At 52.4% G+C, this 26,118-nt stretch overlaps 1 protein-coding gene across 1 annotated transcript; it reads left to right on the forward strand.

Moving 5' to 3' along the window:
• Positions 1 to 1,423: 1,423 nt before the first annotated feature.
• NCF4 (neutrophil cytosolic factor 4) lies at positions 1,424 to 18,615 on the forward strand. The gene is made up of 10 exons (XM_028115378.2): positions 1,424 to 1,605; positions 6,645 to 6,729; positions 7,057 to 7,210; positions 9,354 to 9,424; positions 12,252 to 12,379; positions 13,541 to 13,598; positions 14,269 to 14,367; positions 16,646 to 16,776; positions 17,002 to 17,067; positions 18,234 to 18,615. The coding sequence occupies exons 1-10, from the start codon at positions 1,574 to 1,576 to the stop codon at positions 18,427 to 18,429; spliced, it is 1,020 nt and encodes a 339-aa protein (XP_027971179.1). The 5' UTR covers positions 1,424 to 1,573; the 3' UTR covers positions 18,430 to 18,615.
• Positions 18,616 to 26,118: the final 7,503 nt, after the last annotated feature.

Genomic DNA, 26,118 nt, shown 5'->3' on the forward strand with positions numbered 1-26,118 from the left:
CCTTGCTCAGTAAATAGTCATTGATTGCCTCTCATTTTTCAAGGAGCACATAAAGGATCTTGGTTTCAGAAGGGGCCTTGGCCTGGTGAAGAGAGGGAGATCCTCACTGAGTCAGGAATGTGGAGCTGGGCCCGGAGCATGTTCCCTCCTGGGGACTCTGGCTTCACCCTGAACTCTATTTGGGGCAGAGGGTGCCATGGGGTGGCTGGCTGGAGCAGGGATGAGGTTCAGAGGAAGGGCTTGAGGTTGCCAATTGCCATCCATTCTTATAGCCAGATAGCCCTCAGGATCCTGAGAATGCTCCTGTCCCCATTCCCTCCGTCTGGGAGGTAATCAAGGGACTGTTGTAGGAGACCCTGGCTCTGGCCTGCACGCAGCCAGCTCTGTCCCCCCAGACCCTTGTCCCAGTCCTAGGGGCACTGCTATGGCATGGGTTCGGGACAGATGGAGTCAGAAGGCCCCATCCTGTGATGCCCATGGATGGCAAAGCATGGCTGTTTCTCATCTCTACTCTCTCTCTGCTGTTCTTCTGCTTTGCATCTGCAATGCATGAGTGAGCGTTGAGTGTGGATGAGAGAGTGTGAGTGTGTGTGTGATGGGTTGGGGGTTACTGGGTGTGGCTGTGGACTTCTCAGAGAGCTCCCTGCAGAATCCAGTAGCCATACCGGGGAGGGGACCCATGGAATCACCAGCCAGAAGCATCCCCTGAATACTGGAGGCAGGCAGGACCAGGAGTTTGCACTTTCTCCTTAAGTGCACGGCGAAGCAGTTGAAGAGTTTAAGCAGGAAAAGGTGTGATCAGGTTTGTAACATAAAGTTCACTGTGGTTGGCAGATCCAGCAAGGACCGGCTGGCTGTGCCAGGCCTGGGGATCTAGGAATGAGGAGAGTATAGCCCAGAGCTGCTGGGGAAGGGGAAGACAGAAGCATAAACCGACATTCACACTCTATACGGCAGAGGCAACTGAGTGCTAATTCTGTTGGGGAAACCAGGGAGGCTTCCTGGAGGAGGTGGCATTTGCCCAGAGCCTGAGGGATGGCAGGCAAGGTGGAAGCCAGCAGTCCAGGCCTAGGGAATAGTTTGGGCAAAGGCTTGGCAGTGAGAGTGAGAGGGTTGGGAGTGATGAGCCAGAGGATGAAAAGAGACTCTCCAAGTTCATGAAGCCCCTTGGTGGCTGAGCCAGCACAGGGACCCTGTCTCTGATGGAATGGAGCTCTCTGATGCCCAACGGCAGCCCAGCTCCAAGAAAGCACATCGAGGAAGTCCTCAAAGCCCCCGAGTCAGTGGATTCCTGCAAACCCAGCATCCAAGCGTGGGCACTTCCCCAATTGCAGTGCAGCTGGGAGGTGGGGAAGAGGAAGTGTGGGGCCAGGGCTAGACCTAGAGAGCCCAGAGGAGGAGCCTCTTCTAAATGAGAGAGGCAGGGGTGGGGCCTCCCCAGGGGTGGCTCTTGGGGACTCCTGGGACCACAGCAGAGACGCAGGGTGGCTAGAGGTGAGTGAGAGGTGAACTCGGCCTCGGGGCCTGGCCAGGTGAGATTCTTGTCATCCTCTCCCCGGGAGCACTGACGACCATGGCCTTGGCCCAGCAGCTGCGGGCCGAGAGGTGAGTGTGGGGGCAGTGCCCTCCCTGGGCCTCTGCCCTGTTCCCGGACGACCTTGGGGGACAGAGGCCCACCCCCCTACAGCCCCTTATCGAGGTCACAAAAGCTAAGAGGCTGGAGCTGAGTCAGAACCTGAATGTTCAGAAATGCCGATTCTCAGAAGTGTTTCAAGGAAGCCTCCAGTCGTGGCTCACTTCCCTCAGGCACAGATGAAGGCACGGAGGCTCAGAGAGGGGAAGTGACTGTCCCAGGGTCACACGGGAGTGGGTGTGAGTCTGCACAGGTGTCCTGGGTCCCAGGCTGGAAGATGGCTTTCCATCTTCTGTTCAAACAGAATCACAGGATCTGGCTTCTTCCTCTTTATCTGGGCCTGGCTCAAATGTCAAAAGTCTTCCCTCACGGTCCCTACATTGCTCTCTGACGGCTCGCCCTGTTTCCCTTTCCTGCAGAGTCCTTAGACCACTTGCATAATATTCTATGCTGGCTCGTTTGTTTTCTGTATCACTGGCTCTCCCATCAGCAGGCCCCATGAGGGTATTTGTCCCCCCATCACTGCTGTACCCCCAGTACGTAGAGTCACACCAGCATGGACTAAATGCTCTGGAAATGCTGCCGGATGAGTGAATCGGTGAATGGATCTTTGAACTGGAGAATGTCCGTGGCTCCTTCTAGTCCAATCCTGGCGTGGTACCGATGAAAAAAATGAGGACCAAGGAGGATAAAGTCCTTCCTCAGGGTCACCTGGAGCACAGCCTCACCAGGGCCTATCTCTCAGCAAGACGGCGCCCTGAGCTGTAGGGGACCTGAGGACACAGGGCTTGGCTCCTGCCCTGGGTTGGAAGAGCCGGTGACATCAGAAAGAGAGCGTGCCCACTGTCAGATGGGCCAGGCTGGTTTAGGTCAAAGTTGGCAGCAAAGGGTCCACAGTGGAGTCTGGGGGCTGGAGGTGGAATTGCCAAAGGCTGAAGGTCGGGGGGGCGGCTAGTCAAGAAGGGCCTTGGTGAGCCGGAGGGCGGTGCGGGGGCTGGGGCTGCCCCACCAGGTTCTCTTCCCCACAGGTTCTCACTGGACACTGAGCCGAACGCACGAACACACAGGAAGTGGCTGCCATGTGAGGCTCGTGGCACTTCCTGTTTGTCAGGGAATGTCAGAAGCCAGGACACCCACCAAGAGCCACCCCCTGTCCCCGACGGTGTGCTCCCTCCCTCCCACTCCCTGCTTCTTCTCAGCCACTCTTTTGCCCCTCGGAGGAGGAGGAAGGGGCTCCCTCCTGCCTCCCTTCATGGGGCCATGGAGCCAGGTCTTGGGGTCACTGGGCTCCCTGCCCCTCAGGTGCCCTGGATGTGCTCTGCTTAAAGCCAGAGCAGAGGACAGAAAATGGGGGTGAGGGTCCAGCAGGATTTTCTAAGACCCCAGGCCCCAGACACCCAAAGTTCGAAAGGACTGCCTTGGGGTGGTGAGTTTGGTTCCAACAAACATGTTTTGAGCACCTACTGTCTGCAGGAGCCACGAAACCTGGCCTCGCTGCCACCTGAGGGCCTTTCCAGGCCTCGGTCAGCCCCTCCCATCCAGGCTCCATAGTGGACTTTGCGTGAATAACATGGGCGCGTAGGAACCCAGAGCAGCCCGGCCCCAGAAGGCCCCGAGTTGACTTCAGCTCTGAGGGGTCCTGGCTGAGATCTCCAGGGCAGTGGCTCTTCTGGGGGGATTTCCAGTCGGGTTTGCTGCACCCCTGCCTCCGCCCTGGTGTAGCAGCTTCCTGCCTCAGCCCCCAGCAGGCAGCCAGGCCGTTCCCATGCTGACCACCAGAGGACTTGCTAAGACACATGGGGTGGCCCCGCATGGAGCACCCACTATGTGTCGGGTACTGCTCTGGGCCTTGGGAGTGCAGCAGTGGACAGGGTCCCGGCTTTTGTGGGGAATCGGGGGCTGGACTTGGTATGGATGAGACCTCCTGACCCATGCCATCCCAGCGAAAGCCTCCCTCGCCCAGCACCTCAGGGCAAGGCTCAGGGCCTCTGTGATGGGCCTGCCAGTGTCTCACATTACTTTCCACCCCTTGTTCTGTGTTCTGGCTGTGCTCAGACAGCCCCCGCCCCAAAGTTCCTTGCACTTGCCCCCTCTGGCACGGCTAGAGCCTTTGCACTCAGTTTCCCTTGCCTGTCGTCCTGTGGCCAACTCCTCTTTGCTTCTCCTGCTGACCCAGCCCCCCTTCTTCCAGGAAGCCCTCCCTGACCACCCTCCGTCTGAGTGAGCCATGAACCTTGGACATGCATAGCACCCTGCTTTTCTCTCTGATGGACGTAAGCCCCCTCTTCGAAGTGCCTGCTTGCCAAACTCTCCTGCCCACTGCACTACTAGTCCTCGGTGGGGTGGTGGTGGGGGGGGGATTATAATAATGGCCAGGCTCTAGGATGGCTCAAAACACCATGTGCTTTTCCTTCACAGCCTCCCTGACCATTGAAACGATGTTGTTATTTGTTTAGTGTCAAACTTCTTCACTCAGCCATGAGACCCAGGAGGGCAGAGGCCATGTCCAAATGTGCTTAGAACAATATGGGAGCTACACTCGGTGCTAACAAGGGTTTGCTCTTATTATTATTATTATTACCTCAGGTGGGGGAACAGAGGCAGGGGGCTGGGATTTGTCTATGTGTGTGCAGTGAGCTGTTGGGACAGCAAACTAGGAGCAGTGTGGCGGTGTTTGGGAACAAAATTCTGCTTAGGCTCAAATCCCAGCTTCTTGATTTACTTGGGCAGGTTCTGTAACCGCCCTGTGCCTCAGTTTCCCTGTCTGTAAAAAGGTACCAGAAGAGCATCGGGCGCATAGCGCACATTCAGGGAACTGTTAAACGTGGTTATGACCCAACCTGGCCGAGTCCCTGCCCAGGGCCATTTCTATGCTCTGGTTCCTTCCTTCCTGTCCGCCCCCACCCCCATCCCACTGCAGATGAAATAACCATGAGATGCACAGCCTCTGGGGAGAAGTGGAGGAGGAAGCTTCTCCCAAGGGTGTTGCCATGGGGCCCTGTGTGGAAAGTGAGGGGGGAGGCTGCCAGTGGCCACTAAGTTGCTTGGGAAGTGGTGGGGATTTCCTCTGCCTGCCCATTGCCACCCTGAGGCCCCCCCCGCCCCCACCGTGGCAGCCGCCAGTGTCCTGAGGTAGCCGGAGGTCCCACGCAGCCCAGGCCACATGGGGACCCGCAGCAGCTGGGACTGGGTGTACAGACTGGGAAACCGATCTCCCCGAGGGCCTGGCCAGCTTGCGGATGTGGCAGCCCCGCCCCCACTCCCACCCGGTCTCCCAGTGGCTCAGGACTCGGCGACCCCTGGCTACTCTTTCTCTGTCCCCTTGGCTGTCTGCCCCCTCTGCTCACAGATCGCTCTTCCTGGGGGAGGGGGTCTTTACCACCGGTCACGGGCACAAGGTACCTCCCCGACTCCAGCAGAGATCCACCCCCACCCCCATCCCCAACCGCCCCCACTGAGCGCCAGAGCCACAAGAGTTCTTGCCAGACCTCGACCGAGGGGCCCAAGGGCCTCACATTAGTGTGCTTGAAACTCGGTCCATCGGCACTCCCCCCCACCAGCCATCCTGGGCAGGAGATGGGTGATAGGTAGGTGTCACTCTTGACACTGCCCTTTCTCTCACCTCCAAATCCAAACAGTCCCCAAACCCTGCTGGCCATCGGTCAGGAATGACTCACAGATGGTGGTGTGTCTGCTGGAAATGTGTAAGTCGGCAGGGCACCGAGGAACTCGTGGGAGCTTAAACAAACAGGGACTTATTTGTTCACATGACAAGACGTCCAGAGGTAGGCCACGGCTGCTTCTGCAGCTCAGTGACCTCAGGACCAGAGTCCCAGAGATTTCTTTAGTCCTCCTCCTGTCTTGGCCTCATGGAGGCAATGTGGCTGCTGTGGGTCCATACGGCACCCCTGCTTCCAAGGTAGGCAGAAGGGGGAAGGTGAGGAAACCCATGCTGGCCTGCCCCTCCCTCTGGATCAGGAAAGCAAACACTCCTGGAGAGGTCCCAGTGCAGATTTCCTCTTAGGTCTCATTGGTCAGAACTGATCACATGGCTGGTCCTAGCTGCAGGGGAGGCTGGGAAATAGGAATGAGATTATTAGGTTTGGTTCAGACCAATCATGGCCTATCACCTTGAGGCTAGGCACACTGCCACCCTAAAAAAAAAAAATGGAGCTCGATTAGCAGGAAGAAGCAGAGGACACAACAATGAAACAGTGTCCACCAAGGGTTGTGTCTCTGTGTCTGGCTCGGGCCCCCACCATCTCTCAGCTGTACCGCTCCGGGGCCTCGAAGTGCTGATCTGTCCCTTCCGTCTCTGCCCTCCCTTTCCTCTGCACACAGCTGCCTGAGTTGGCCACTGTAGGCCGGGATCATACTGTTTTTACTCTCTTCTGAAGCCTTGTATGGCTCCCTGTTGCCTACAGGAGTTACTTAGCTCAGCACTGGACACCCTCCTCAACCTGGCCTCACCTGTCTGTTCAGTCTCCGATCACAGCTAACTCCAGTCACACTAGACCCGAGCCCACTCCTCGCGCCTTGAAACCTTAGCATATGCTGTTCCCACTGCCTGGAAGACCCCCCCCCCCCCCCCGCCTACTTGGTGGATTCCCCTTTGACCTTCTGTTTGACCTTCCAGACCCGGCTCAAACACCACATCCTCCTCTATGAGGACTTTCCCAGCCTGGGCATGATGAACTATTCTCTCTGTGGGACATGTGTTGACTTTGTTTCTCCCTGTATGACCCAGGGCCTCGCCAGGGTCTGACATGATGGACGTTACTTGATGCGCCACTACTGGATGAATAACGCAGCCACAGAGTGATTCGCTCGCCCGTAATATGGCTGCTGATGTACGGCCCTGTCTCCAAGTGTCCGGTCCGTGCCCCAGCCTGGCTCCGGAAGCGGTGTTGACCGAGGAATGCCAGACACACTCTTGGGTCACTTCTGCCTACTTTGGCCCAGCGAGCCCATCAGGTGGTAACCAGGCTCCTTTCCCTCCCGTCTCCCTCAGTGACTTTGAGCAGCTTCCCGACGACATTGCGGTCTCTGCCAACATCGCGGACATCGAGGAGAAGAGGGGCTTCACCAGCTATTTTGTAAGACAGCCCCCTGACCTTCAGCTTCTGACCTCTGAACCTCCAACTCTCTCATCCCCTTAAGTTCCTGACAGGGCGATTTTGTAGTAAATATCTTGAGACATTTTTGATGACTCCAGCTTGGGGCGGGGGGTGCTGCTGGCCTCTGGGGGACGGAACCCAGGGATGCTGCTCGGCACTGCCCATCGCACAGGGCAGCCCCCCAAGAAGTAGCTGGTCCCCCGTGGACTAGCGAGGTTGAGAAACACTGCTCTACTTCTAGGACCTTCAAACCCCCACCCTCCTCTGCCCCCAGCCTCCCTACACCCTGGCCTGTGTCCTCCCTAGGTTTTTGTCATCGAGGTGAAGACTAAAGGGGGATCCAAGTACCTCATCTACCGCCGCTACCGCCAGTTCTATGCCTTGCAGAGCAAGCTGGAGGAGCGGTTTGGGCCGGAGAACAAGACCAGCCCATTCACCTGCAACCTGCCTGTGCTTCCAGGTAGGCGGCCGTCCCAGTCCCGCGGCCCAGGGAGCCGGGCGTCCTGCCACACGACAGAGCCCTCGGCCTCTGCTTCCAGCTCTGCCACCCCTGGGGCTTACTCTGGGTTTGCCTCCATGCCAACCATTCCGTCCGTGGCCCCTCCTGGCAGTCGCAGCCTGCCGCCTCCAGCCTCGTCGCCCTTGACCTCCTGCCCACCCTGCTGCAGCCATCCATCCCTTGGGTATCGCACGGACTCACCTTCAGCGCCCCCTGCAGCCCTGTCTGACAGTGGCCCTCTGACTGCCGCCCAGCTCCCGCAGTTCCCCAGGGGCTCCCCCTCCTACTCTCCTCCGCCGGGACACTGTGGGCACCCCATCTTTGCTTCTGGGCAGTCCGCTCACCCCTTGCCTCCTGGCCTCTCTCCCCAGCTCAGTCCACACAGGCACCTCGGAGAGGCCCAAATCTCTAGCTGCTTGGCGCCTGACCTCTGGAGCCCTGCAGGAGTGTTGGGGTGCCGGGTCCGTGGGGTGGTCTCGGGGTGCACCCCACACCCTGCAGGCCGCATACAAGCACCCTTCCCACAAACAGCGGAGACACTTCCTGACCTTTCCTTCTTCAGGCTCCACACTCTGCCTCCTTCTTGCTCTTGCTTTCTCTCTGTCCCGGCAGAGGTCCCAGAGGAGCTGAAGCTGTCCCCCAGGGGCTCCTGGCTTCTCTTCTCCTCCTTCGGAGCCACTTCCACTCGCACCTGCCCCTTCCCTGTCTCTGGGCTGCAGGGGATGGGGGACCCTCCTGTTCTGAGCCCGCCTCCCCATCAGGCTCCAGGGAGCTTGGCCCCTCCCTCCTCGGCAGCTTTCCCCAGAAAACTTGTGGTCTCCCTTATACGCTTGCCTTTTCCTTATTTATGGACTCTGCCAGGCTCTCCCATAACCTCCGTCCTCCTGTCTTTAGACAAGCCTGTGCCACGAGGAGGCTTTCCGGCCCTAAGCCCCCTGGAACCCCAACGGCCCTCAGGAGTCACTCACTGTCCCCCTTTTCCCCTCCCTTCCCTGCTCATCCACCGGCTTGGTTTCTGCTCTCACTGCCCCACTGAATTCCCCTTGGGATGGTGGCCCGTGACCTGTTAAGTCAGACTTCCGTGGGCATATCCTGGCCTCACCTTCACTGTCCCGATTCTTCCTCTGGGAAGCTCTCCCTGACCTCCTCCCAGGTCTCTTCCTACCTCACCAGCCGCTCCTCCAGCTCCTTACAGAATCTACCCTCTCTGATGCTCCTGGGAAGGTTCTTAGGCGTTCTCTGCAGCACCATCCCCTGCTTTCTTCTCCCTCCCAACACCCTCCCCTGCAACCAGGTAATCTGACCTCTGATTAACTGCTCTCTTGTAGCTGCTAAGTCCCAAAGGCCTCTCTACCCCAGACCTCAGATGTTGCCCTCCTGCTGGACACCAGCCCTTGCCCAGCTCACAGGCAACAGAGCCAGACATTTGTTTGCCTTCTGCTGGGGGTTCTCGGGGGATGGTTCTGCCAGGCACCCCCCCTCGACCTAAGGCCCCTGGAGAGGACATTTGTCTTGGGTCAGCCATCATCTCTTTCCCTTTCTCCCTAAACACGCTGCCTTGCTTTTGAGGAATGATTCATTCATCTACTCAACAAATATTGATTGGTGGGGGGCACTATTCTAGACCTTGGGGGGCATATTATAAGTACCTTGAGATTTAGAGAATTCTGATGCCCAAGTCCCACCCCCAGAGATTCTGACTTAATAATTCTGGGGCAAGTCCTACACAATGAGATTTTTAAATGCTCCCTGGGTGACTTAAATGTGCAGCCGGGGTTGAGGACCCCCATCCTAGGTGATGGGATTCAGCTGTGGGCAAAGCAAATCTCCTCCTTTCTTGGAGCCAAGAATCATAAGTGCATGTGTGTGTGTGTGTGTGTGTGTGTGTGTGCACACGCACGTGTAGGAACAGGCAATAAATAAGTAAAACAAGGAAAATATCAGCTGGTGACAGTAAACCCAGAGAATGCAAGCTGAAAGTTGGGGAGACCCCTTCAACACGGCCGAGCCAGTGAGGAGGATTCCTGGCCTGGGTGGGTGGCTTGGAGCCCAGAGACCACAGTCTTGGGCCAGGCTCCCAGGACAGCTCTTTGCATTTCCACAGCCAAAGTCTACATGGGTGTGAAACAGGAGATTGCGGAGATGCGGATACCTGCCCTCAACGCCTACATGAAGGTAACGGTGGGTCACCTTGGCACCTGGAGGGCCCCTGGGAAGGTAGCATCCCTGGATGTGGCCTGGGAGCTGGCTCTCCTGCTCTGATGGGCCCCATCTTCAAACCTTAATCCTCTCCCCTGGGGAGAGAAACAGGATGTGTTCTGGGGGCTCCAGGCGGAGAGGCAGAAGCAATGGAGAAGGTACAAGGAACCACACTTTGAATTGACAACTCTGGTGTCTGCCAGGTGTTCTGATACCGAGGTGAATAGGATCCAGTATCTGCCCTCAACGTACCTGCTGCCCAGTGTGTGTGTGTGTGTGTGTGTGTGTGTGTGTTGGGGGGGAGACAGGTGGGTCACGAAATCACAAAACCGTGGCCTATGTAACAGAGGCGTGATGGGCCAGGGCCCCAGCTCTCTCACATAGTGCCTTTGTTCAAACTAGAGAAAGGCCCTTGGGTATTTCCCAACCTGTAAACTGTCTGCATCCCTAGGAGATGAGAGCACAGAGACAGAAGCACCTTGAAGGCAGAGACCAGATGGTCAAGAAGGCCTTCTACCAATCAGGACTGTGCAAGAAAGGGACAGTGTTCCTCATGAGGTAGTGAGCACCCCGCCACTAGAGGCATCCAAGCCATGGCTTGATGGCAATCTTAGAAAACTGGAGAGGGAAGCCCTCCTCATAGCACAGAGGCACCCTCCCAGCCAGCGAGGGCTCCCCCTCCTCTTCTACTCTCATGGCTGAAGGGCACAGAGCTAGGAGTCTTCAGTCTTCGCTCTGACATTCACTGTTTGGGTGATTTGGGGCGAGTGGCTCATCCTCTCTAGGCCTTGGTTTCCTCACCTATGAAATACGGCAGTGCCTCCAGCTTGCTGGTCTCATGGGAGGGGAGTGATGTTGGGAGCTTCCAGAATGTGAGAGATCATAACTCCTAGTGGAGTGAGCAGTGGGAGGTGGGAGGCAGGAGGAGAAACCCCAGCCCTCTCCAGCGGCTGCAGGAATCCTGGGCTCTGAGCAGAGAAGAGGGACGGCGGGAAGCCCCTGGGCTACAGCAATGGAGGCATCTCCCCTCAAGGGGGCGCTGTGACAGCTTCTCTTTCAGGGTGGATGGAGGCTCCTGTCTCCCCCTGCAGGGCTAGGAGAGGGGTGAGCTCTGGAGGAAGGGATGAGGCCGTGGAGCTGGGGCTCTTCCTCCCACACCTGGAGGAAGCCCATCCTTTCTGTCTGATTTGGTTCCTCAAAGCCCAGGAGTCAATCGGTGCAGGAATCTCTGCTATGGATAACGCCAGCCTATGCTTGAAAGGTTCAGGGACGGGGAGCTCACTACCACGCTTCCCTGCTCATCCCCTGTCGGACAGCTATTAGAAAAATCTGATTCCCTGTAACGTCCACCCACCAGTCTCCCCACTGTCCTCATGGAGAATATGGGTCGTGTGATAATGACGCCTGCCTGGAACGATGTGGGGTGCTTTGACCGGCAGCCGGGAGGCTCTCGATATACATTTGTAGGATAAACGAATAGGCTTAGTTATTTCTCTCAGTAACTTGTGAGTTAGACGCTATTCACCCTGTCCACAAAGAGGTGGAGCCACTCACTCCGTGTGGTAGAGCGGCTGGATAGGAGGGCTGGGGATTCGAACTTGTGGCTCTGTGTACCCACCATGCTGCGTTGTAATGAAAGCGACAGTGACAGCGATCATTTCCAGCTCTGACGGCGCACCTGTTAGATTAGATGCCTGGTGGTGTTCTAAGTGTCGTGCACGCATCACGCATTCAATCCTTACACCATCCCACAAGGCAGACGCTAGTATCATCCCCACTTTATTAATGAGCATACGGAGGTGCGCTTGCCCACGGCCACCCAGCTGGTGAGTGGGATTTGATCCCAGGCCCCAGCCTGGCTCAGTGTCTGTACCCTTAAACCAATCTCTGGGCTGCCTCCCAGCCCTCCCCAGATGACAGCCGTGTCCTTTCTGGGCTCTGCATTCCCAGTTCCTCCGGGATGGACTTCCGGGTCCCTCCCCCTCCTGCTGCCTCCATGGGATTCTCCGAGGGGTTCCAGGTGCCTCTGGAGTACTCCCGGGGACCTGTGCATTGTGCAGTTTGGGGGGAATGACTGCCAGGGTCTGGGTACTCTGCATCCTCACGGAGAGCCTAGTGGTGGGTGTAACCAACATGAGAATGACTGAGGGTCCCGACTCCACTGCTTCCTAGCTCTGCCAACTGGGTCAGGTCCTTTGCTTCTCTGAGCCTCAGTTTCCCCAGCTGTGTATGAGGTCAAGTATCAGAAAGCACTTTTTAGGCTGTGATACCACAGCTGTTGTTGTTTTGGGTCATTTGAGGTGTCCTTCCTCCCACTGTTATCTGATTTTTTATCTCAGGGCTGGGCCTTGGTGGCAGACGGCTCTGGGTGGCCCAGCTCTGTCACTCTCTAGGCCAGGCAGCCTCGGGCAGGTCCCCTCACCTCTCTGGCACTAACTTTCAGGTTGTTGTGAGACGGAGCGAGGCCACCCGGTGTGGCACTCAATGTGGTGCCTGAACAGTCACCTCCATGTCATTTTACCTGCCATTACCATTATCATTATGTCTGGAGGCCTTTAGGTTTTCTCCACATGAACTGTCCTCAAGCCAGTTGGTCCCCTCCTGATCTTGAACCCGGGAGGAAAGCTTCTGAAATGTTACGTGTCTTGTATGAAATGAAATATGTTGTTCCTGTGATCAGGCAGAGGAAGCGGTACTAGAAAGAGAGGGGCCAGTGTGGGGGATGGGGTTGGGGCAGGGGGGCTGGGATGTCCAGACCTTTCTGTTGACCGCCCCCCTGTCCTGCCTCCTCTCCCAAACGCAGAGCCTCCTCAGCCTGCCCATCTGGGTGCTGATGGACGAGGACGTCCGGATCTTCTTCTACCAGTCGTCCTACGATTCGGAGCAGGTGCCCCAAGCACTGCGCCGGCTCCGGCCGCGTACCCGGAAAGTGTAAGTGACCGGCCGCTGAGCTCCCGTGGGCCAGGCCCTGGGCCCCTTACCAGGTCTTCCTAACTGGGCGCTCTGTCCCAGATGCCCCCACGGCCAAGGCACGTCTTTTCCCTGGAAGAAGAGAAAAACTAGACATCGGTTCTATCCCTGAACACCCCAGGATGTTCAGCTGGTTAGGTGAGCTTGGAAAACCGAGCACAGGGCCTGGAGGGGTAGAAGGTGGGTGCATTTTGATGTGTGTGACAGTGAAGACCAGAGGACAGGGGCTGGGCCACAGATGAGGAGAGTTGGGTGTCTCAGTCCCCAGTGCGGTTGCCTCAGGCCTCGGGGTGCCTGGAGAGAGTGGAGAGTGGGAGGGAAGGGAGGAGTTGCTCTCTGCACAGACATTCCCAGAGTATCTCCTGGGATGCCCGGTCCCCCGGTCCTGCAGTTCCATGGGGCTGTCTGTGGCTTCTGGTGTATCACATGGGCCCCCAGGGGACACTGCTACTTCCTCACTGATTCCAAAGAGCCCACCACTCCCTTCCAAGCTCCCTCCTAAGCAGAAAATAATCACAGAAAATCCAAGCCACTGTGATAGGGCTGGGCTCCCAGACGCCAGGCCGTTGCCGCTAAGAATTTCAGGGACAGTGCTCCAGAGCCCTGGCCTCCCTCCTGCCTCAGGCTAGTATCTCTGGGTGTCCTCCCAGTGCCTGGCCATCTCCCCGGGGCACGCCAGCAGGCATGGCCTCAATTCCAGCTGAGCCACGTGGCAGCCCTGTGCCCTGAGCCCTGGCACAGAGGGCCTCTCCAACCCATTTCCTTGGCTGAAAAATGAGAGGTTGGGTGTGGGGAGTAGAAGGAAGAACAGATGCGAAAGGGTTGACAAGTTAGGGTGCTGAGCAAATGCGTATCTGCCTCCCCACCTCCTTGCTGAGTCTCTGTTTCCTGGTCCACAAAGGGGATACAGTCCCTCCCCCATGGGCAGTGGGAACCGGTGCGTGTGCGTGTGCGTGTGCGTGTGTGTGATGGCCCAGAGGAGCAACTGTAGCTGCATTTTTAACATCCTCTCCCTTCCCCGCCTTTCCTGCCCCTGATGAGGGGCTGCTTTGGGGACAGAAGCAGGGAGCCAGGCCCTGAGGGAACCAGGAGGGCTGACAGGCCTTCCTTTTCTCTCTGCAGCAAGAGTGAGTCCCCACAAGGCGCCAACTTTGACCGCATGGCAGCTCCGCGAGCAGAGGTAACCTCCACTGGGCCAGGCCTCCCACCTCACCTCTGGGCTCCACCCTTCACCACTGCACCCCTCCTGCTGGGCGCCCTCTGTGTGCCCACAATTGGTGCTGGGTGCTGTGGGTTGGAGGGGCCTCAGCCTCGGCTCTAAGGGCGCCCAACCCAGCTGATAGGAGGTGATATGGGGAGCACTCAGGCAGAGGGGAATGCAGTCATCTGTCATCCGTTCGGCAAGCTTTCCTGGCCTCCTCCAGGCCAGCCCCACCCTGGCGACTGAAACGTCAGAGGTGACTCAAACCAGGCCCTGTCCTCAAGGAGGTCCCAGCTCCCTGGGGACACACATGTAGAAACAGTGTGGTCAGTGCCCTGGGCTTATGGGAGCATTGGAGCCCACACTGAGGCCTGGGGGGCTGAGGAAGGTGCTCGAGCCAGGGAGTTGGGATCCTTGCCTCTCTGTGCTCATCCCACCAGGTCTGAAAGGAGCACCATTCTGGAGTCAGAGAGACCTGGGTTCTAATTCTGGCTCCTCCACTAACAAATGGAGTGGCCTCAGACAAGTCAGTCATGCTCCCTGAACCAGTTTCCTCATCTGTTAACTGGGGCACTGAAGTATGCAAAGCAGTTTCATAGGAATTCAGTGAATGCTCCCTTCCTCCCGCCCTACTCCACTCTTCTCCCAGGCCCTGTTTGACTTCACTGGCAACAGCAAACTGGAACTGAATTTCAAAGTTGGAGATGTGATCATCCTTCTCAGTCGGATCAATAAAGACTGGCTGGAGGTGAGGGTGGGGTGAAGATGGGGGTGAGGTTGAGGGTGAGGAGGGGGGTGAGGATGGAGGTGAGGTTGGAGGTAAGTTTGGAGGTGAGGATGGGGGTGAGGTTAGAGGTGATGTTGGAGGTGAGGATGGGAGTGAGGATGGAGGTGAGGATGGGGGTGAAATTGGAGGTAAGTTTGGAGGTGAGGATGGGGGTGAGGTTAGAGGTGATGTTGGAGGTGAGGATGGGAGTGAGGATGGAGGTGAGGTTGGAGGTGATGTTGGAGGTGAGGATGAAGGTGAGGTTGGAGGTGAGGATGGGGGTGAGGATGGAGGTGAGGATGGAGGTGAGGATGGAGTGAGGATGGGGGTAAGGTTGGAGGTAAGTTTGGAGGTGAGGATGGGGGTGAGGTTAGAGGTGATGTTGGAGGTGAGGATGGAGGTGAGGTTGGACGTAAGTTTGGAGGTGAGGATGGGGGTGAGGTTAGAGGTGATGTTGGAGGTGAGGATGGAGGTGAGGTTGGACGTAAGTTTGGAGGTGAGGATGGGGGTGAGGTTAGAGGTGTTGTTGAAGGTGAGGTTGGAGGTGAGGTTGGAGGTGATGTTGGAGGTGAGGATGGGAGTGAGGATGAAGGTGAGGTTGGAGGTGAGGATGGAGGTAAGGATGAAGGTGAGGTTGGAGGTGAGGATGGGTGTGAATTTGGAGGTGAGGATGGGGATGAGGATGGAGGTGAGGTTAGAGCTGAGGATGGGGATAAGATTGGAGGTATGCATGGGAATAAGGATGGGGTGAAGTTGGAGGTGAGGTTGGAGGTGAGGATGGTGATGAGGATGGGGGTGAGGATGGAGGTGAGAATGGGGATAAGGTTGGAGGTAAGGTTTGAGTTGAGGATGGGGCTAAGGGTGGAGGTATACATGGCAATGAGGATAAGGGTGAGGTTGGGGGTGAGGTTGGAGGTAAGTGGGAAGTGAGGTTGTTTCAGGTCTGGTTGTGGGGGAAATCAGAGGGGACAGGGTCAAGGAACGCCCCAGGGAAGAGATGCCCTCTGAAGGCCCCTGTCTTGATCGTTGCTTTGTCCCCACGTGCGGCATGCATGGCCCCTACGGGGGCTCATGGTGACTCGGTGAATGGAGATGGGAGGCCCTGGCCCTGGTTCCAGCTGTTTGGATTGGGTCCTGCTGTTCTTATTTTTTTCTTTTCTTCGTTAGTTTCTTTTTCCTTTAAATTTTTTACTGTTATGTTAATCACCATACATTACATCATTGGTGTTTGACGTAGTGTTCCGTGATTCATTGTTTGTGTATAACACCCAGTGCTCCACGGGTCCTGCTGTTCTTAAACAGGATTCCCTTTTGTCGAGGCTCCTGAGGCAGGAGGTGTCTAAAGGAGATGGTGAGACAGGCCCCAGGGGGACTCTGGGGAGGGCAGGGTCCCTGATGTCCAGGGGCTAGAGAGGCCCGAGGACCGCGGGTTTCACGGACTTGGCAGCTTTGATTGTACCCCAGTCCTGGAGCCCTGTCCTGGGACCCTGTGGCTCTTACAGCTGTCGGGTATTGCTGGGAAACTCTCCAGAAATAGGAAGTGCTTGTTACCTTCCTGTTTTCTGGAAAGTTCTCTATGTTAGTAGGCTGGCCGATTTCTGGCCTCAGGTTAAGGGGAGGGTCAGGGGAGGAGCGAGGGGACTACTTTGAGCCTCAGTTTACATGTCTGTAAAATGGGATGGGGATAATATGTCTTCTCTAGGGTTGTGAAGATTAAGAGAACATGTGGGCAAAACACAGGCAGTGGCTGGGTCATGCGTGGCTGGGGCTGGAGAGAGCTTTCTGTCTGTTGGCTCTAGAGCAGGCGCTCTGTGCTATCTGCAGAATGAATGAATGAATGAGTGAAGGGACCACCTCTTCATCTCCCTTCGTCTGGGTTCCTCCTTAACACCTTGGCCACTGGCTCAGCGTGAAGCACACCTACTTCCTGTGCATTGGCCGTCACCCATTACAGTACGCACTCCCGGCAGGAGGGCATGCCATCCACCCCGAGTCCCAGGGCCTGCCACGTGGCTGGTGCTCACGAAGTCTTTGACTGAAAGACTGAATTAGATGAAAGCAGCTTCCCAGATAGTGAGAGCTTGACTTATTCTAGAACAGAAATATGTCTTGGGGTGAACAGCATGGCGACCTTGGTCACTTTTTCTTCTGCTTCTGCATACGACCTCGTCCACATGATGATAAGGGAGCTGGGGGGGGGCGTGTTTGGTTCTGCTCCCTCTCCTCCCACCAACAGGGCAGCCCCTCCTTTCCACCCCAGGGCACTGTCCACAGAGCCACGGGCATCTTCCCGCAGTCGTTTGTGAAGATCCTCAAGGACTTCCCGGAGGAAGAAGACCCCACCAACTGGCTGCGCTGCTACTACTATGGGGACACCATCAGCACCACCAAGTTCGTGGCCTGTCCACCCCCCTGCCTGCCTCCAGCCCCGCCCCCCACCCCCCCATCACCCTCTGGGCTCTGAGACCCAAAGCAGATCTCCTCGCCCAACTAAAAGCCCTCCAGATAAGCCATACCTGGGTAACAAGATGTAAGATCCGGTGTGGTCCTGCCGGCCTTGTTCCCGTGTCCCCCTTCGACCCAATGCCCGCTCACCACTGCCCGTTGTCCCCTTAGGGACATTGCCGTGGAGGAGGACCTCAGCAGCACTCCGCTGTTCAAGGACCTGCTGCAGCTCATGAGGTAAGAGGGGCAAGGACGGAGGGCAGGGGTCAGACACGCTGGAGGAGCGGACAGAGGGAGGAACACAGCGCATGAAGGCGCTAGGTGTTTTGCCTATCTCTTATCCCCAGCCCGGCGCTGCGGGGCAGATATCAGCCCCCGCCCCCCGTGACGGAGATGAGTGGGGGCTCTGCACAGAGACAACACAAGGGCTTGGGGGAGGCCACACAGTTTGTGAGTGGGGAATTTGCAGCTAGAGCTAGAGTCTTCCTAGCGAAAAGCCTTGGGCTTGGGTCCTCCGCCATCAGAGAGCCACCACCTCCCAAGAGCCAGCCTATTCACCCAAAATGGAAATAACCTGGCTCTGTTCCTGACTATGAAAGTAATTCCTATTCATAATTAAAAAACACAAGGTGTCAGAAATCACAGAAAGGCAGAAAGAAGTGAACTATAGATAGGCCTCCTCTTGTTATTAGATGCACATGCAGGTGGCCCCAGTGCTCACCTCCACCCTCACCCCATAAATATGACCTCAGCGGGCTGTGCCGTGTCATTCTGGGGATGCACCACAGTCACTGTAGCCACCCCTTCTTGGCCGTTTAGATCATCCTCCGCTTTCTCACTACCAGAAAGAATGCCGTGATTCTCATATTTGGTGACTTGCACGATTGTTCCCTTATGATGAGTTTCTAGAAGTGGAATTTTGGAATCAAGGTGTTTGCAAGCCTGTCAGGCTTCTAAGCCCATTTGTCGAGTTACCCATGGAAAGGTTGTATCCGTTTTTACTGTCACCAACCACGTGCACCCCACATCAGACAGTCCCAATCCTTAAGGAGTTCTCCCCCATAGCTGCTCACAGCTAGCTGGGAACTTGGTTCTACTGTGTGCCTGGCCAAACTCACGCCTCCTCCCCATGACGGTTCTGAGCTCTGCACATGTATACACAAAGCATTTCAAGCTGTGCCACTAATTTACTGTGAAAGCCCCTTCTCCCCCGTAGGTCTCAGTTTCTCCATCTGTACAATGGGAGGACGGACCACACGGGGGATAAGGCCTGTGTCAAGCTCTGACCTCTTCTGATTCCTAGATCCTGGCTCTAAAACTCCCTCAGCCCCTGCTCCCTGTCTCCCTGAGGCTTAGGCCTAAGGCCCCTGGATCTTTTATTAACCCTGGTCTTTCCCACCCAGGCGGGAGTTCCAGAGGGAGGACATCGCCCTAAATTACCGGGATGCTGAGGGGGATCTGGTGCGGCTTCTCTCAGATGAGGATGTGGTGCTCATGGTGAGGCAGGCCCAACGTCTCCCCTCCCAGAAGCACCTCTTCCCCTGGAAGCTGCATGTCACCGAGAAGGATGACTACACGGTCTACAACACTGTCCCCTGAGCTGATGGTGTCCCTGCGGCAGGGAGGGACACATGGTAAGAAGCCCTCCGAGGAGATTAGGACCAGGAAAGCCTGGGAGCATGGGACAGACTTCCCGGTTTGAATCCATGGACCGGCTCGGCTTGGCTTGTATTCTGTCTGTCTGCACACTTGGTCTCAGAATTAAATAAACGCTTTCATCTCAAAGGTCCAGACTGAAAAAGACAATATCTTCTGAGGAAAGAAAGGAGAGAGAGTAAAATCCTCACTAATAAGCGTCAATTAGGGGTCATTTATATAGGGAAGGGGGCTCTGGTATTGGGCCTGTATTCCAGCTGCCCCATTCCTTTGCTGTGTCCACCAACATCAAGATGTTGGCAGGGCCATGCTTCCAAGAAACCCATTGGGCTATCCTTCCTTGCTCTTCCTAGCTTCTGGTGGTTTTCTGGCATTCTTTGGCATTCCTTGACTTATGAATGCATCATTCCCATCCTCCATATTCACATAGTGTTCTCCCTGTGTCTCTTCACATCTTCTCTCTGTGCATATCTGTCTCTGTGTCCAAATTTCCCCCCCCTTTTTTTTTATAAGGACACCAGCCATATTGGATTGGGGCCACCCTAAGCACTTCATTTTGACCTCACTGCCTCTCTATAGATCCCATTTCCATGTAAGGTCCCATTCTGAGGTACTGGGGGTTGCATCCCCCCATCATATATTGGGGGGATGCAATACAACCCATTAACAGCACACTAGAAAATATCCACTCAACAAAAATCCAACAGACCTTGAAAGCTCCATTGTAGCAAATCCAATTGTTTGGCTTCTAACATGTTGCCTGACCAGACTGATTGAGGGGCCCTAGATAGGACACACTCTTCAAAGAATCACAGCCTCACAAGAAGTAGTGGGGTTCTTCAGTGACCCTCCCTCTCCCCTTCCCCCCAAGCCCCCCATGTCACAGCTGGGGCCAGACCCCACAGCATGGAGGGGTGGGGGTTGTTCTGAAATGCAGAGGTTGAACTGCTGTCAGAATGCTTGAGCCCCAGGGAGGCCATGATGTGGGGAGGCTGGACCAGGGACTCTTGTGATGGGTCAAGGCCCTGGGGTTGAGGGCTGAGTTGATCCTGACAGAGCGACATCCCTGCCTCCAAGTAGAAGCAGAAGGAAACCCCGTCTGGAGTGAAGTGTCCTCACTCTGGGACGATGGATTTAGATGAAGCAAAGGCTCGTAGTCAAAGATCACTAACTGTCCATGAGCGAGAATAGGCAGTGAGAATAAGCAATAGCTTTAGAGCCCCAGGGACTACAAGTTTTTGAACTATGTGACTAAAATGTTTAGACAAATAAAGGATCAAAGCATAAAAACTAACAAGCCGAAGAGAATGACCAGGCAGATTTGTAAAAGAGAGCTGGAATGTACATACATGCTTATGCGTGCACCCATGTGTAGATGTGTGTGTGTGCACCTGCTGAAACAGAAAACCCAGTGGGTGGGTTAGTGTATTAGAGAGGAGAAAACCAGTGCATTGGAAAAGAGAAAATCAAAGACATTACCCAGAATATAATACAGAGAGACAAGTGGTTGGAGAAAATGAAAATGAAGTTAAGAGATACAAACAATAGCATGTGGTTTTGAAAAACCAGAATCTCAGAAAGAGAAAATATAGAGAATGGAGAAGCAATGTTTAAAGAGATGGCAGATGGAGTATTACAAAACTCATGAGAAACTCAAATCTGTGGGTCTAAGGAGTGTGTCTGGACAAGCAGGATAAGTAAAAAAGTGGTCCATCCCTGGCTACAACATTTTGAAACTGCAAGAACAGTGAGGTCAAGGAGAAGATTTTAAAAGTGGAGAAGGTTGAGGTCGCTACAAAATCACAATTAACATGATAAGCAGACTTCTCAGTATCAATGGAAGCCAAAGTCAATAGCATGATATCCACATTTTGGAGACAAAATAACTTGCAATCAAGAATTATATGCTCGGTAAAACCATCTCAACAGTGACGGTGAAATGAACACATGTACAGACAAAAACTGAAAGGTTGCCACCAAGATCCCTGAACCAAAAGTATCTTTAAAGTACATCTTCAAGAAGAAAAAGTTCCTTGAGGGACAGTCTGAGATGCAAGCAGATATGACAAGCAAAAGCAATGGTAAGTATTGTGGTCATTTGTCTTACATTGACTTAACTAAGCTGATACAATATTTCCAAGAATTTCCTTCCCTATGTGGATCCAGATTGGTGTGAGCCATCAGAGACATTTTGCAAGAGATTCAGAAGGAGGATGTTTGCAACAACAAGCTTCTTTTTAGTAAAGAGATGCTGCTGCAGTTCATGCACATTGTTGCTTATCTGCAAATATATATATATATATATATCTGCTGGGTCACAGTTTGGAACTTCAGAACACAAAAGTCAAAGAGAAGATCTTCAAAGCAGCGAGAGAAAGTTGAAATCACCACAAAAGAACAACACTTAGAATGATAGCAGGTTTCTCAGTAACCCCTTCAGTGTCAGGTCTCAGCTCCTGTGCTGGATGTGTGCTTAGCTCTGTGCCAAAGGCCACCAGTTCCCTCTGCGAGTCACCCTCACTGGACTCTTGGAAGTGGTGAGAGGCTGACGTGATTACAGCCTGTCCTCACGATTCCAGCTCACGCCTGGAGGTTTCTGTTTGTCCTTGCTTGTCTTAAATCACACACGTCTTCTATTTTTGACAGCCTGCCTGGCAGACCTGACATGGATACAACAGCATCGTATAAAAGGTTTAAGCAGCTCCCACGATTGAGGAAGATTGAATCCTCAAGGCAAAACTCTTGTTTACATCTTTCCTAGTGATCCTGCTTCTCTGATGGAATCCTGACTCATACACATGCATATAAATTCAAAGAAACATTCTCAATATAAGAATAATAATGTCTAATGTCCAGAGTTAAAAAAAGGACAGAATTAATATATTGGATGCTAAGAATCATACATGCATTGGGAGAGGTGGAATTAAAGTCTGAGATGCTTACGTTATGCATAAGCAGAGTTAAAATTATTTAACGTTGGTCAAATTAAATGTGCATGGTAAAATTTCAATGAAAATCATCCAAAAAATAGGAAAAGAACATATGTATTTCCCAATATTTATGTCAAAATGAATAAGAAGAAAGGAAACCAATTAAAAAGGGGCAAGAAGTAGGGTGCCCGGCTGGCGTAGTCAGAAAAGCATGTGACTCTTGATCTGGAGGTTGTAAGTTTGAGACCCACACTGGGTGTAGAGATTACTTTCAAATACAGTCTTCAGAAAAAAAAAAAGAGGCAAGAGAGAAGAAAAAAGAAGTAGGGTTCAAAAGTTACTTGGTAAAAAAATAAGTTCAAATATATCAATAATTTTGATACTTCAAACAATATATGGACTCAATGCACCAAAAGATTGTCAGATTAGATTTTTTAAAAACTAAGTCCATGTGAGTGTCATACACATGAGAGACTCACATAAAATCTAAGGACATGGAAACATTGAAAGTAAAAGTGTACTAGAAGATACGCCTGACAACTACTAAGCAAAAGGCAGCTTGGTGGCAGGGGTTGGGGTATCTCTAGAGACCCACAGCCTACTTTTGTGTAAACTTGGCACAGGTTTAGTGACAGTTCCTGACCCTGAACTAAATAGTTATGTTTACCAGCCACACTTGCCTCTATTGTTCCCTTATACTTTGTTACTTAGGGTGTGTGTGTGATTTTTTACTTTATTTTTGACTTTATGTATAACTGAAATACGAAAATGTCAAAATCGGAGGTGAAAAATCTTTTGCTGATAACGAAGCTGCTGAGAATTGCATCAGTGGGTTTGCTACAATATTAACTGATTTGAATTTTGACACCAATCAATTGGTGGTGGGGAGAAAACTTCTCTCTAGAAAGGCCGATGAGCAGCCACCCATTGGTTACACCCTGTGGACTCTTCTTGGTTTGCCAAGTACTGCAGAGACACACAGGATATGTGTGGAGCTCACTGGAAAAAAAAACAACATGTGCCATCTTTGAAAGGTGGATGCAACTTACTGTCCATTATCATGCAAACAAGACAACACAGGTAACCAGAGAAATGTTTTCTGACTGCTAATAACTACTTTGTACCAGTCACAAACTCATTACAGGCATTCTGGACTGGGGAAAAAAAAAAGACTTATGAAATGTTATTGTCATTCCTGGAAAACTGCCATGCATCCCTCCTTCCTGAATTTCTCATGAACACCAGTGTTTCAGCGTTTATGTCTCCCCATTGAGATATATGTATTATAGCCCGAGTACAAAGAATTTTAGAACAAGGATAAACACTTCTTTTCAGACTGTGCACTTGCTATAATCACAGAGCCTAAGACTCCATGACTCCCCAAAAGAGTTTACTCTTCAGAATGTTGTTGACACAATGGCCCATTATGCTTGGAATGATGCTGACAAATCATTATTCACAGAGGCTTGACACAGCCTCTGTCTACGGTGATATTTGAAAAATGAACCTGTCCCTAAGGGCTTTGAAGACTTCTTTTTGTGAGTAATGAGAAGATGGTGATATAAAATTTCATTCTTGCACAAGTTTATCAGCCCAAAATGTAAATAAGCTAGAGGAGCTGATAAGCAAAGAGATGGTAAACTCTGTGATTCATCTATTGTTCATTCCTTGCGTGATGGGGAAATTCCTGAAGCAGTGTTCAGTACAGATAAGAGTGGACTGGTAACCATGATGGTGCTGATGACATGACGAACGCAGATGAAAACATTCCCCTTGCCAATGTGGTGAATATCTGCGACCAGGTAATAGCCTTGAACAGTTTGCAATTCATAACGTGTAGAAGGTCATGGCAAATTGCCCAATCAGAAACAGACTTCTGAGGAAACCTAAGTTAATGGAATACCTCTGGAAAAGTCATTAAAAAGAGATTTAATTGCAATGCTGCTTCTTCATTTGAGACTCCTATGCCTGACTCACCGTCAAATGTCCAATAGGAAAACTATGGCATCCTGACATTAGGATGATTCAACGGGTGTTTAATAAAGGAACTACTTACAGAGATAGAGGCAGCATGTGGGGGAACCAGAAAGAATGGCTCAATATCCCAGAGATAGGACCACGGACCTGTTGCATTCCTGGGTCCACTGAACTAAAGAGAAGAAAGGTTTATGAAACCTGGAAGGAGAGAGATGTATGCAGAGGGCCACCATGAGAGGACCAGCGACCTTTGCTTGGTGGACACAGCCTGCCCAAAGTAACTCTGCAGGGAAAGAACCGAAGAAATCAATACTCCATCCTCCTCCTTCGGATCTTCCCGAGAGACAGGTTTCCCCATGGCTAGAGCTACCTGGAAGCCAGAGGGCTGGGCTCTTAAAATCCGCACAGGTCGCATTCCTGGGGCAGAAAGCGGGGTGGAGAAGAGTGAGGAGTAGATACGGAGGGGCAAGTGAAGATATCTGGCACAATCCAGCCCCTTTGCCCCTCACCATCCGCTCCTGTCCTTCCTCCAAGTGAAAATTCCATGCGCCTGGACACGGAGCGTGGAAAGTCCCATCAGCTACAATATCATTGTAGGGCAATATCAACACAGGCATATTCCCAACTGAAACCTAAAACATTCGCTGCCACAGGTATTCTGTATATAAAATAGAGGGAGGGGTGGTAGGTTAAATAATATGGTTGTTATAGTCGCTGCCTCCCCATGGATCCTAAATTGGTAGTTGAGACAACTTCCTCCCACCGCTCATTTCACTGTTCCCTTACTCTCCTCCAGCACTTTGGCCAAATGGGGGCCTTTATTTGGTGGGACGACCCAACACTTCATGCCATGGGATCTGAGTTCTTGGAAGTCTTGGCTTTATTGAATTGCCTCAGTTTGCCACTGACCAAGACTAGAGGATAAGAAAATACTGTCAGGCACACACATGAATCACTGTGGTTCCAGACATCACCTTCTTGGCGTAGAAACAACTTAATCTCCCCTCTGGTAATAGGCATCAATAGCCCCAGCCAATACAGTGACTCCTTTCTCTGCCTGTCGCCTCAGTGGCACAAGGACCCCAAATGGCTCTAATTTTTAAAAATGTGACTTTAGGGCGCCTGGGTGGCTCAGTCGGTTGAGCGACTGCCTTCGGCTCAGGTCATGATCCTGGAGTCCCGGGATCGAGTCCCGCATCGGGCTCCCTGCTCGGCGGGGAGTCTGCTTCTCCCTCTGACCCTCCCCCATCTCGTGCTCGCCGTCTCTCATTCTCTCTCTCTCTCAGATGGATAAATAAAATCTTTAAAAAAAATAAATAAAAAAAACAAAAATGTGACTTTACCATTCCCCCCAAGTTTTGATAGCCTACTGTTACTCAATTATAAGTGTTTTAATTCAATTATAATTATAATCTTTTTTAAAAATATTTATTTATAAAAAAATAATAAAAATAAAAATATGTATTTATTTGAGAGAGAGGGAGAGCATGTGTAGTGGGGGGAGGGGCAGAGGGAGAGGAAGAAAACCCAAGCAGACTCTGCGGATCACAGAGCCCGACGCGGGGCTTATTCTCACAAACCCCGAGATCATGACCGGAATCAAAACCAAGAGTCAGACGCCCAACCAACCGCACCACCCAGGCGCCCCGTTACTATATTCTTGGACCTATCAGTTAGTGTGTTTTTAAATTTCTAAATGTGTGAGGATTTTTTTTTTTAAGTTTTAATGGTCCAATATGACAATACAGAAAGTGCATAAAAAGAAAAATAGCTGGAAATTAACAGGCTAAGCTTACAAAAAGAACCATAGAACTAGCACAAGGAGAGAAGGAAGAAATAACAAAGATTCGCACAGAAGTCAACGTCGACAGCAGCAAGTACGATAGAAAATGATCAAAAAAGCCCCAGATGGGTTCTTTGGAAAGACTCTGGCAAGACTGATGAAGAGCAAAAAAAAAGGGGGGGAGGGGGATAAAAGAAAACAGTGTTAGGAATGAAAAAGGACCATAATGACAGATAAAATAGAGATTTAGAAGAAACTTGCAGAAATCCCTCTAAAACGATAGATCCTAATTTTAAATTTAATACAAAACAAATACTTAGAATAGTATATCTTGGTAAACAATTTTTTTTGGTTTTATTTATTTGTTTATTTGAGAGAGAGAGAGAGAGAGAGCACGAGTGGGGAGAGGGGCAGAGCAAGAAGCACGCTCCCTGCTGAGCAAGAAGCCTGATGCGGGGGCTCAATCCCAGGACCCTGAGATCAAGACCTGAGCTGAAAGCAGGTGCTTAACCAACTGAACCACCTAGGTGCCCCTTGGTAAACAAATTTTATCAGGAGAACTAGAAGCCTGAATTTTCCCTTAAAACTGTTAAATAAATTGAAGCAGAAGTATCGTGCCTCACTAGGCATATACTATAGTTTTATGGGTGAATTCTACCAAACATTCAAGGAACAGATCTTGCTAATATGACAAAAAAACTTTCAGAAAATAGAAGCCAAAATACTTGCCCACTCATCTATGCAGCCAGAATTCTCTTGATGCCCAAACAGACAAAGATAGTACAAGTAGTAAAAAGAATAAACCAATTGCATATATGAATATGGATAAACATTTTAGCAAATGAAATGCAGTAGGGTATAGAAAAAAAAGATAATACAAATGACTACATTAGATTTAAGCGAGGCATAGAAGGGAGGTCCAGCATCTAAACATCTATAAAT

This window comes from Eumetopias jubatus, unplaced genomic scaffold, assembly GCF_037043125.1.
Source record: "Eumetopias jubatus isolate StellerSeaLion01/CBP00866 unplaced genomic scaffold, mEumJub1_p1.0 scaffold_8, whole genome shotgun sequence".
NCBI lineage: Eukaryota > Metazoa > Chordata > Mammalia > Carnivora > Otariidae > Eumetopias > Eumetopias jubatus.